This window comes from Gasterosteus aculeatus, chromosome 1, assembly GCF_964276395.1.
Source record: "Gasterosteus aculeatus chromosome 1, fGasAcu3.hap1.1, whole genome shotgun sequence".
Lineage (NCBI taxonomy): Eukaryota > Metazoa > Chordata > Actinopteri > Perciformes > Gasterosteidae > Gasterosteus > Gasterosteus aculeatus.
Genome location: NC_135688.1, coordinates 28,615,775 through 28,628,294, shown reverse-complemented (window position 1 = coordinate 28,628,294; position 12,520 = coordinate 28,615,775). Strand labels below are relative to the sequence as shown.

General features: G+C 49.1%; 1 protein-coding gene across 9 annotated transcripts in view; it reads right to left on the bottom strand.

Moving 5' to 3' along the window:
- LOC120820747 (vang-like protein 1) overlaps positions 1-8,002 on the bottom strand; it is a 31,694-nt gene extending 23,692 nt beyond the window's left edge. For 2 of the 9 annotated variants that reach the window (XM_040178871.2, XM_040178897.2), the window contains exons 1-2: positions 6,839-8,002; positions 474-695 (exon numbers count right to left, since the gene is read on the bottom strand). In XM_040178871.2, coding sequence (XP_040034805.2) covers positions 474-544 — 71 coding nt within the window. In that variant the 5' untranslated portion in view covers positions 545-695; positions 6,839-8,002. Of the gene's footprint in view, positions 1-473; positions 696-5,780; positions 6,486-6,512; positions 6,578-6,668 lie in introns of those variants that run through there. The other 7 variants (XM_078101990.1, XM_078101973.1, XM_078101992.1 and 4 more) reach the window with 7 other exon arrangements.
- Between the last annotated feature and the right edge of the window lie 4,518 nt (positions 8,003-12,520).

The window sequence follows — 12,520 nt, the reverse complement described above, 5'->3', positions numbered from 1 at the left end:
ACATCACGGCAGAGGACACGTGGGAGCAAAGAGCGAGGGTGTGATGAGGAAAAAGGAGATAAAGACTACAAGGGTGATGAAAGGCGTCCCGCAACGTTCCTTAGACAGCAACAGGTGGCGGCGGAGAACTGAGACGGGTGTATGGTGGAGACGGGGGGGGGGGGGGGGGCGCAAGTGACATGGGAGGGGCCGTCGTGGAACAGGAGCCTCCTCTCGTCTCTTCTAAGAGGCCTTCCTGTGGCCCATCTAACCGAGGGCAGGCATGTGTAGGGGGAGGAGGGTTCATGAATCATCAGTGCAGAAGCTCAACAACTAGGCCAATAAATATCTGGTTCTTTGGGGGGAAGCTGAAGGTGCAATCTATGCCTGTAAAAACTCCCAAGGTGCATTTTGGCGAGAAACATTCTAATGGCAAAAAAAACAGCTGCAAACAAGAGAAAACATTTGACAAACTTTTAACAAGTTAATCTCACCCGTGCCTGTGGGATCCCCGGGAACGTCCGGAGTAGTAGGAGTACCCCGAGTAGGTGGACTCTGTGTCCATGGCGGGATCGCGTGGAGGGAGGCGGGATGGTTCCGCAGGCGGGGCTGATGTCGAGCTGGAAGCGATGGACCGGCTCGCTCACGAGGCGGGCGAGCTGTCGGCGGTCGGGTTTAAAAGCGACCGTCGGGGGGCCCGGCGAGGAAACATTGACCTGGAGGACAGCGAGAATGAGAGAGGAGTTTGAAGGGAGAGGGACATATTTACATTTTTGGAGTCAACAAGACTGAGACGTTGTCTGGAATAAACAACGTCACACAATCAATCCTCTTTCTTTGCAACCATTTTTTAAATGATCATTTCACCACCACATACCACCTCATGCACGGATCTCGCCGTGACAAGCTCAGTTACAGGCAGCTCTCGGAGGGGGGGGGGGGGGCGGCAACAGCTGAGCGCTCCACATGAAAGAACCACTGCCGTGAAACAGCAATTTGCACTCATTCCTGACGGATACACAGAGAAGTATTCACGGCCTACACTAACGACCCCCCCCCCCCCGCCCGCCCGGAATGATAGAAGAAGACCATCACATGACTGCTTTACCTAAATCGACAGGTGAATGGTTCTTACAATGATCCCATGTGGGGACACAACAATGACACGTGCTACAGTTAAAGCACTAAATGCGTTTCCAAGTTTCTCCAGCCGAATGGAGGCTTTTATCCACCCGATAAACTACTTTCTTTAGAGCCGTCATTCCTGGCTGTCCCGGGTGAGTACAGACCCTGCCTCAAGCCATCTCCACTGAAATCAGTCTTCCCTTCCCGAGAGAAAAAGCAGCGAAAAGGCGCGCTTGATTCGGTGTGCTCCGAGTAAGCGGGCAGAAAAGGGGGGGGGGGGGGGGGTGTTTACCCAAAGGCCTCAGATTAAAAGCACTGATTTGATTAACTGCACTGAAAGCATGATAGTGAGGAGTAGGAGGGTGAGTCATGGGCGTCACTGCGTGACACAGACCTCAGACAGCTCCAGGTGGGATGCGAGATGTAGTGTCAACACTAAATCAAAATTGCGCTCGGATGTGACTCAATTTCCTGAACATGTGCTCCCGGGAGGCGCGCCGAGAGAAACAGCCCAGTTTTATAACCCCGGGGATCAACGCTCTTTGAGGTGATGTTTTCCTTAAAGTTATTCATCTGAATTCATTCATAACTATCTGGATCAATCATCACACTCCTATCTCCAAGCAGCAGGACGCCTCTGGATCCTTCCAGTACTAATGGGATTTATGGCTGATTTAAAGCTCCAGGAACCACGTCCCGAAGGGACAAACCAAACACGGCGGTCCCCCCCGGCCCGATCCCACGCACTGCACTTTCCGACCGCTTTTCTACGTTCACAATTCCAGGAAAAACCAAAGAAAACAGGCACTGAGCCAGATCGAGTGCACAATCCTTATCTGCTGACTTCAAGGGAAACTCGCTTCACTTGGTCCCAAAATACGCGGCGGCACAAAACGACTCGTCTGACCCAGTTCTGTGGCGTCGGCGCATCGGTGGGCCCGCCTACCCCCACCCCGTTGTGTGAGCGTCCCAGACGGCCCAAAAATGCTTTTGATGGTTGCACAACTAGCACATTTGGATATGCCTGTGTGCAAATCATCTCGAAATGCCTCAATCATCCGTGCGGGGTGACGGACAAACCCTCCCTCGACTGGTACCAGACACTTCTGATGAAGAGGGGTTTCCCGGACGCCTTTTTGGATCACTCACTCATGTCTCTCACATGTAAAAAATGCTTAAAAAAACAATGGCTTTGGTAATCCACAAGTGAAAAAACGGATGTATGATGAAACAAACAAGTGTTAATGCTTCGGAAAGCTGGTTCCCTTTGGACAGGGTTGAGCGGAGCCCCGTCCCCATTTTTTGGCTTAATCAAAGCTAGTTTATCTGGTTGCTAGTCGTAGCTTTAAACAAAGTGAGACATATTGCCCAAAATGTTAAAACACAGCAGCACATTCAAGCCGGGGCTGGATGGGTCCGCCGGGCCTCGTGGTTTTAAGGACCCTGGTTTACAAGGGACCAGATAAGCGCTGCTCTACTGCGGGAATTCACCCGCCGAATAATGACTGCCGGGCGAGCTGGACACGATCCGAGAGGCCTTCCCATCACCTGCTTTAATCCTCTCAAAAGCGAAGGCCACGCGGCCAAAGGGGGGAGGGAGGTGAGTGCGTGGTCCAAGTTCAGTCCGAGTGCAGCCTGCAGAGAAAAGGAGCCTGTTCAAAGCTGATTGATGAGTCCCTGCTTTGGTGCGTTTCCTCACATATACACAAACAGAAAGGAAGCAGGAGTCAGCGTCTGCCCACATCCTGGCTCCGACGTCAGATCAGCCGGGACTTCTCACATGTGGTTTCTGTCTTTGCCGTGCCAGAGAAAATTAGCAGGCGGAAACCTCATCCAAGTTTGCGAGGCCGAAACAGGAATCCTCGCCGCTAAAAGCGCGGGGGGGGGGTGAGGGAAGCGGGCAGGTTCCTCGCTGTGATCCAAAAAACCCCGCCGAGCCGACGGCGGTTTGTCCGTTTGTGTGAAGCGGGTGAGAGGAAGATGGGCAACATGATTGGACCATTGCCACTATGATCGGGGGAATCAGCGAGGTCCGTCCGGGGGGGGCTTTGGTGTGTCAAACACCATCGCAAATTCCTCAATGTAACACAAGAACTGCGAGGCTGGCAGGGAGACATTTTCTACACACAAGCTAACAGGTGTAAACGGCGTGAGCACGAAAGCTCCAGGATGCAGCACAAGCAGCATGTTGGTGTTTTTTAGATATTCTCATCTACAGTGCTGGAACCGCCCTGCAAAGTGTCCTCTGGAGGGGAGCGAGGAGCAGCAGGAGAGCCGGCGCTTTGCCCCGGCAGATAAGCAGCTAATGAACCATATTAGGGGCTCTGTTGTGTTTGAAAAAAAGAGCCGGACGCCGGTACATTCCTCTTCAGTCAGGCGCAGGCTTTTGCGGATCGGAGGGGTACACCGATTGCGCTCATCAAAATAAATACAAAAATAAAGCCGCCAGTATGTACCTGTGTATTAGAAGCCTGGTGATGGGTTTCTAACTAGTTGTTAATCTGCATTAACAACTGGTTAGAAAGCAAATAGGAATCCTGCTCGAGTGTGATGTGGGCGCCCTTTGCACCGTTGATATCTTTCTTTGAATATAACATGGAAATATGTGTAGCAAGTGGTTTTGAATAAACTGGAAGCAAACTAAGGTCCACTCTGCCTGTATGAAAGAGGTCATGGAGCACTGCCACTGGGAAAAAAATAAGTCCCATTATTCAAGTTTATTCTCTCCATAGAATCCAGTGTTAAAGCGCTTTGTTGATGTCAATAATGGAAATTAACTTAAAAATAATAAAAAGAGAATAAGGTTACTGCCAACTACTCCTTTAAATATCCCTCTATAATACCCGATCCTTATTGTTTCACAGTGAAAAGCCTCCTGTAGCTCATTCATACTAAACAGTAATTCATCCTTTATGGCACGTCTTTGATTCAATTGCAACGGTTCCTCTTCTTGACAATAAAAACAATAATCCAAGTGAAGTGTGACCAAAAAGAAACATTCAGGTCTGAATTTGTAGACAACACGCGGTCTTGGATCACTGCCAGCTCAACCCCAGATGCTATTAACGGCTCATAGGTATTTAGAGCTAATGGTGTGTGTGTATATGACCTGTTTAGCCAACACAGTGTGATGGTTTTAGATGCAGAATTGGGGATTAACAAATGACTTAATCTGGATAACGAGGCTGCGAGATTCACCCAGCCTTTTGGCATAACCTGTTAAAAAATGAAATCTGCAAACAGACGAAGCCTGCTCCATTCCTTGCATCAGCATGCGGCTCGTTGGCCGACACCTCTCCCTCTCGCCCTCACCCCTCCCTCCCGTAACCATGACGCCCTCGTAGCTCTGCTTCTATTATCGCCACGATAACAAGTCTCCTCGCGGGCACGATGGGAGACGGAGCTGGCGTCGACGACTTCACGCAAGCTCGAGAAAAGGTGTCGCGTGTCACGAGACACGCCGGGGCGCAGGGATCGCTCCACCCGCCCGGGTCACACGGTCGTCCAAAATCAGGGTTATGAGGTCAATCAAGATTCCCAATCGCCCCTCAAATATCCTACGCGATATGACGGGTGCAGAGTGAAGAGTGTTAGGATTTAAAGAGCATTAGAGTGTGGTTGTGATCGACAGGAGAGATCACTAGCATGCACCATGCACAGTGTTGATTACAGAACGATCTGAGTAACAGGTGTCTGACTCAAACCCCCGTGCTCGATTCACATTTGGCCTTTTACCTGTTGCATTTAGCTTTTTTTGTGCTGTTGTTCCTAAGCAACCACAATGAGCTGATCCTGAGCGGTCAGTCAACACACCAGCCTGCCTGTGATGATGATAACAGTAGCTGGAGAGAGGTTCTCTGGGTTGTTTTTTTTCAAATGTCTGACACCTTGGGACCCCCCGCTCAGACAAAATCACTGTGACTGCTTCGGCTTATTGGCACAATTAGAAAGTATACCAAATTACCAATGGAAGTACCAACAAACAACAAAAGAGAAATGAAAAACGTGATGATTCTCAAGGGAAGTCGAGGGAAATGCTCTGTGGAACATGTGTTAGACCAGCGGTGCCCAACAGGTCAATCGGCGTCACTCAAGGCAGCAAGACGCTTGCACGACGGTGCGCCCCGACTCTCCTGCGTCAACCCCCCCCCTCCCGCCGGCCTGACCGTTGCCTGTGAGTTCACCGGTCTGGCCCACTTGAGATCTAAGTGGGCAGTATGTGGCCTCTTACCTAAAACGAGTTTGACACCCCTGATCCAAAGACAGAACTGCCTCTGAAGTTTGAAGTGAAGTCCAACAATGACGAGTTGAGTTTTACTGAAATGGACATAAAGGGCCAAACAAGAAAGTCTGTTCTTCTTCTCAGGAACACCACGGTCGCCCCCTTAAACTATAATTCAAAAACTTATACTAGATTTAACCTCTTAGACATTTGGAAAATTCTGAGGGCGTCAACAGTCTTTCAAAGACACATGAGGTTGTTGTACCTCCCGTTTATTAAAATCATAATGGCAGATTCCGTTGCCAGCTGATGTAGCCTAGAACAAGTCCCTCCGACCAAGGAGACAGACTTGAGTTCAGCGGCGAGACGATGTTCACCCTATAACCTGAAAGTTTAAAAGTTCAGACCCAATATAGGAGCACGCCGGTGTGGCTCGCCATGACCAGGAACACACCTGAGAGCTCTTTACAGCTGTTGCCGCAGATGTTCTCAGGCAAAAAGACACCACCTCTTTACTGGGAGAAGAAGAATCTGTGCACAACTCACAAATGTAAATCTCATCTAGAACAGACAAGTCGTGCTTATAATGAGGGTGTTTCATAATTTATGCTGAAAGACGCATTTGTTGTCTCTACGTCAAAGTATGTGAACACAAAGACTTTGCTCAGACAACCACATCTATTCGAGATACTTGTCCTAGGTGACCTCGCTATTGTTAACATGCACGTAACCTACATGACAATGACAATAGACAGCAAGGAGTTTCCTATCACCAGGATTTTAGGAAATATCTTAAGTGTTCCTAAGCATTTACATTTGATTGCTCTTTGAAATGGTGTACTTGCACTATTATGCTGTTACATCATTATATCAGTGGCATACAGCGGACAATAGAGTGTATCGCAAATATTTCTGAGACAATATATTATGCAATAAGAGAAGCTACATAACTGGCCGAATTAGTGGGACAAAACATTTTGAGAATGTTAACCTTTGGCTGCGCAACCTCGTGATGTGCTACCTGTTCAATTAGCTATTTGACATTTATACAAGTATACCACTGCAAACAGAATGAACAGATGAATCTGACACTGATAGTATTTGGTTTCATTGGGTACTGATTTTTTTTTAAAGAAAGTTTCAACCAAATGACGGTTAAAAAATTAGACGTCATCGTAATACGCACGTGCAACAGGAGCACCTGCTTAGCATTTCTGACCAATTCGACGAGGCCTTAAACCAGCTTCATACCTGCGGTCAGTCAACCAAACAGCAAGAGTTAGAAGCGTGGCCGAATTTAAGCAAAGAGGAAAAGCATGACGGGAAAAATGTCCCACTTCACCCGTTACCACTTGCGTGCGTGGTGGAGCTCCGGAGCCGGCGCGCCGGGCCAGCGCCTACGCGTGACCCGCCAGGCAGGCGGACCTAAGGGGAAAGAAAGTCCCTGGTCCCACCGTGGCCTCTGGGCCCCCCCCCCTTGCCCACCCGCCCCTCTCTCGTCCCTGCCCTTACCTCAGTAACCTTTCTCGCGACTCCCCGGACTTCTTTAGGCGTCCTGGCTGCCTCCGGAGGGCCGGCTCGCGCTACAGTGTATCCGCCCGCCGCAGAGGTCACACTTTACGGCTGAGCTGCGGCGCACCGGCCGCGGTAATGCGGCTCAAGTCAAACGAAAAGAAACATTGTTGACTTTTCTTTTCTTTAAAAGTTACTTTCTTGTAAAAACAAAAAAACCTGAACACGAAGAAAACTCGAACGAGAAGAGTAACAAATGAACACGGCTAACTTTGCCCACCTCGGGCCAGCGAGTCCGTCCAGCCGCAGTTTGAGGGCATTAATGTTGCCCCCGCATTCCCTTTCACGCAGGTAGGGGAGGCAGAAAGGGCGTGTTCCCTTCAGTCCTCAGCCCGACACCGACCCGCAGCCTTTGTCCGGAGTGTGGAGACAGGAGACTAAGCGGCGACGGTGACATACGTGTTCTGGCGGCTTCCCGAGTGTCCACGAGGGTCCAGCGCGATTATTACAACGCGCGACGACGGAGCGCGCGCACTGACATCCGCGGAATGCGCCGCGGCGTCGGCGTCTCCCGCGGTGTGGAGGCAGAACTCACCCTTTGTCGGCGGAGATATGACGCCTGTAGTCGGGTCATTTACCCAGAGGTTACCGTCACACTTTCTCCCCCCCCCTACCCCGCCCCCCCCCGGAGATCACGGTGTGAATACAGTAGGAAGCAGCCCCTGGTGACCGTAGGAATCACCCCGGCAGCGAGGAATTTCACAGGGGGGGGGGGGGGAGGGTACCGGAAATTGGCGCTAGGGGGCGCGTCGTGAAACGTGAAGAAGCGAGGAGAAGTGAGGTGGTTCCTACAGTGATCAACAGCTGTATTTCAATAATATGCTTTAAATTAGAACGTGTGGAACAAAAAAAAGTCTCACCGCGTCACAAGTGTAGGTTTCATACTGGACCGGGATTAACTTCTAGTTGTGACGTCACAACAGGATCATAGTTCAACGCACACAAAAATAATTTTCAAATTTCATCACGTCACTCTTAGTTCACTGCGCGTGCGTACAAAATTCAGACGAATCAAAGTGCTCAAGATTATGGACGCACACAGCCGTCAGCCCACGATCCACCGCTGTCCTCTGCTCCCTTTCTTCCCCAGATGCCATGGCAACCTGGACAAATAAAGAGTTTCGACCTATGACCTTTGTGTGCAAAATGGGCTGAAATAGAAAGCCACGTTAAAAGTACATAAACCAGTGAAGTACTCCAAGGTGTGATGTATGTGTAAATACATGTGTGGTCCTTTCTGTCAATGCTGAGGATTTGCTATCGATTATCTCCCAAAGACCTACGCATTGAACTAGCGGATGGAAGCCTCGGCAAGACTTGGATTGGCGCGACGTCAGTAATGTCACCCTCGGAAAATGACAGCGATCAATAAAACCGTTGCCATGGAGCATCTTCTGTCCCCTCTGCAAAGAAAGGCCCTCGTTTCAGTCACGTTTCAGAAGCACACATCTCAACTCAATGTGAAATTTAAAAAACGGGTTTCCCTTTAAATATCCCAAAAAAAAGAAAAAGTCCCATCTATTCTCTCATCCACTCAAGCAAGGGGAGAGTTTTGCTCACGGCTCATGAAGCTGAACAAGGTAAACAGTCCCGGAACAACAGAACAAAGCGGTAGAGCGATAGCAATCTGGTCCGGACACAGTCAGCGAAAGAGACAATGAAGTCACTGAGGCCTTGAAGCAGCCTTGCCAAATAAAAGGGAATGTAAACATACTTCTGTCAGATTGCTTCTCGTCCTCTTTAACATTCAACGCTGACCCTCGTTACACCGGTTACTTCTCAGCAATATTCTTAGAATTGATAGATAGAACATTTTGACATGTCACACGCGTGCAGAAATAACTGCCACCTCTACAAGTGCACCTTTAACCTTCACGAGTCCATCGGGTTCAATAAAGACAACACCAAATCAATTAAAACATATATCGCCACCGATTGATTTCACATTACTCTGCGGCATCTTCCACTATTGTGGCACGATACGAAAAGAGGGGGGGGGGGGGTTCATTCACACACTCCAAACCCACACAGAAGGGGCAACAGATGCTTTCAGCAATTACACAGCTGTGTATGAATCAATATTTTGTCTTCCTCTCTAACTCTCACACGCACACAAACAGACACACACGCAGACACCCGAGAACACAATGGAGGTCACGACTGGGTCACAACCCCTGCCCCCCCCCACCGAGAGCAGAGTAAACACCCCGACTGGTGTCAACGATGTGAGACTGGGTTTTATCTATTTCAATATCATTTCTAGAGGCTTTCTAAATCTTTAAAAGACATTTCCACGAGAACACTCCTGATATCTCTATAGACAGCATGCAGACTTCTGCAGTGCTTATTTTATATTCGCAGAATAAAAAAAATATTTTGTTTGTAGATTGTTTAATAACAACACGCTTTGCATTTTCTTATTGTGTTCAACATGTTGTTCATGCCGATGCCGCCTCAGGGTGTGTACGTCAGTGCGTATTTTGAGATCGGTGCGCCACCACGTGGCACCTCGCCGCTATTACACGATCTGACAGCCTGGAAGGGCTCATTAGAGCTCGGATGAACGCGCTCTACATGGCTGATGCATTTTACACTTCGGAGGTTTTCAAATTAAAGTTACGTCATGAAGTTATTTGTGTTGGTCGCGTGTCAATCTGCTTGTTTTTTTGTTTTTTTTCATTTTTGAAACAATTTAAGGTCAACTCTAAGTTTAAAAAAAAAGTTGATTTAAAGACGTGATTAATTGAAAGGGTTAAAAAATCCATATGTCGTCTCACTAACATACCACACCACTTTCTCAAAGTGGGAGGTGCGTGCAGATGGGGAGGGGGGTATTGAAGAACAGAGAGGTGGGGGCCCCTGAGATCAATTCAATTTGGTGTCCAGAAGACGGATGGATTCCTCCCCAAAGACACGGAGTTTATGAGTTCACGGGTTTTTTTGGTAAATAGGGGAGAAAAATGAACGCGCGAAAAAATGAAGACGAAGTGGGAGGAGATGCGGTTTGTAAGGACCACACACATGTTTCAGCCCACTTTACAGTCAGACAGATGAGGTCCTCTGTTCCGGGGCCGATGCGCTGTGTGACAAATACGGTCTTAAGGCACGACCCGGTGTGCGTGTGTGTGCGTGTGTGTGTGTGTGTGTGTGTGTGTGTGGTGGAGATGCCATGGCATGTAAAGCGAATAATACATAAGGGAAACTCGCATATGAAATTTTAAACCAATTTAACCACAAGGAAAAAAAACGGCAAATTCATAATTGGACTTTCAATGATCAGTAACCAGCTGGAAAAGAATGTCATGTCGATATGATTATAACTTGAGTTCTTTTTTTTAAACAGTAGAAAAGTAAGAATAGAAAATACCATATAACATATACTGAACTATATATTCGTCCAGGGGCCACAGACTGAAGGGCCTGGCGTTAAGTGTTGTTGTTATTAATTACCGCAAATGAAAAAAAAGACAGAGACAATTAATCAGACATTCCAACTTCTGGAGTTTTTTGTTGTTGATATTTCGACTTTTTACAAGATATTTTCAAGACGTCGCCAAAGCCCCTTTTTTAATCAATATTTGCTGATATCGTATCGATAAAAGCTGATCAAACGTGGCAGCGATAAGCAAACAACAACAACACGTTTGTGTCCTAATAACAGAGGATTAGAGTCGACATAATGTCTTTATAATTCAGTAATTAGAACGCTGCATCATGGCACAATGTGCGCGTGTGCGTGTGTGTGTGTGTGTGTGACTTTGGAGACGCGGGGTGACAGCAGGATGTTGAATAAACTCCCCTTCATGCTCACAGTGGCTCGCGCCCGGCGAGGCATCCGCAACAAAAGGCCCAACAATTGGATTTCAAAGATCTTAACCAAATTGAAACCGAATGAATATCTCCCGTTTTTTTTTTCTTCAACGCGCCAGATTGGGCCCCGCGCCGCGGCGGAGGCCCTAATGCATGCGCGCACACCTCATGACAGGCCGGCGGTACAGATGGTTGGAGCGTGAGTCTGAATGAGAGGTGGGGGGGCGTGTGTGTGGGAGGGGGGGACAAGAGGGGGTGTGCGCCTGCTGACGCATTGTAGGGGGGGAGCACGGAGGAGGGTGTATAGGGCGTCTTCAATGCAGCACTTAATGAGAACAGACTGACTCTTTCTCCCTCACCCCTCCCGGTCCATTCTACCCCCTCTCCCTCCCTCCCTCCTCTGCTGCTTTTTCCACTTCTCTCTCCCTTCTCTCTCCCTTCTCTCTCTCTCTGCACATTTCCATCTGTTTGGGAGACAAAGGGCCACGAGCCAGCTCCGAGCCCCGGGACCCTGCTGGTGAAGTAGGCAGGGATAATACGGCCCATCCCGGGGGCCGCATTTCAACACATGGACCCGGCTTTGTACTCCTGCTGCACGAGCACCCTTCACGCTATTACCGCTGCTACTAGTAGATGTGTACGCTTCACGGACGCACACCTGAGGGGGTGGGAGGGGGGGGGGGGGTTCTCGACTTCAACGCGCACACGTTTCCACGGCGGGCCAGGAGGACAACAGCGAGGGCGGCATCTGAGGAAAAAAAGGGCCCCGAATGTTGTTTCTCGCGCTGCGAACATATGGCTGTTTGTTGTCATACTCTTCTTCCCCTGTCCAATTTACACAGAGCGAGCATCCTGAATTGGATTATTGTGTGTGTGTGTGTGCGTGTGTGTGTGTGTGTGTGTGTACCTGAATGATGATGGGATGAAGGATGTCCTTATACTCCGATAATGGCTGCTTTATAATCCCCCTGCTGTCTGCACACACCTCCTGACATATGGTCACTCCTCGGCCTCCATCGTTACATAAGCCCACCGTTCAAAGAGAGAGTTTGTGTGCGTGTGTGTGTGTGTGTGTGGAAGGGGGGTCGGGGCGTTTGCTGTAAAACATGGTACTTTCTCACGCACGCACTAACACATACAGAGGCAAGCACCGGCCACAGTGTCAGCCAGGCTGCTCGGTGCCCCTCAGCGGTCCGGGCTTTTCGCCTGTCAACCCCCCCCTCCCTCCCGCCTTTCGCGTTCTGGGTCTTTTTTTTTGAAAAGAATACATTTCAAGAGGCCCGATTGCTACGAGAAGCTCTCGGGACAGGGAACACAAATGGCCTCGCGGTGCTCGGCGGGCCGGCGTGCAGATGGACCCCTCCATTCAATAACGCTCGAGCAGAAGTCCGCGCCCGGCGCTCGTGCCAGAGCCGCCAAGCTTGTTTTTGTGTTCTGAAGGGGACAATCTGTTGACGCAACCATATTGGGGGTGTGGGCGGTGGGGGTGGGGGGGGGTTCCCTTATTTCTTTTCTTTGGCTTCTTGTCGGAGCATTGACGGAGCGGCCTGTGACAGTTGTCCGGTCTGAATGATCCGTGAGTGAAAGGAATTCTGTAATGATGGAAATGTTATCAGCGTGTTTTTGTTTTCTACAACATGTTGGGGAGGTTTGCGTGTGTGCAGACGGGCCAGAATGAGTTTTTGTGAGTTAAAAGTGCACTAGCGCCAAAATTAGCACAGCTACTTGAAAGTAGCACAGCGTCTTAAACAAAGTCGTGTATCCTTTCATCTCAGCAATTTTCTTCTTTGGCTAAATGTAAGGCTGTAGAAA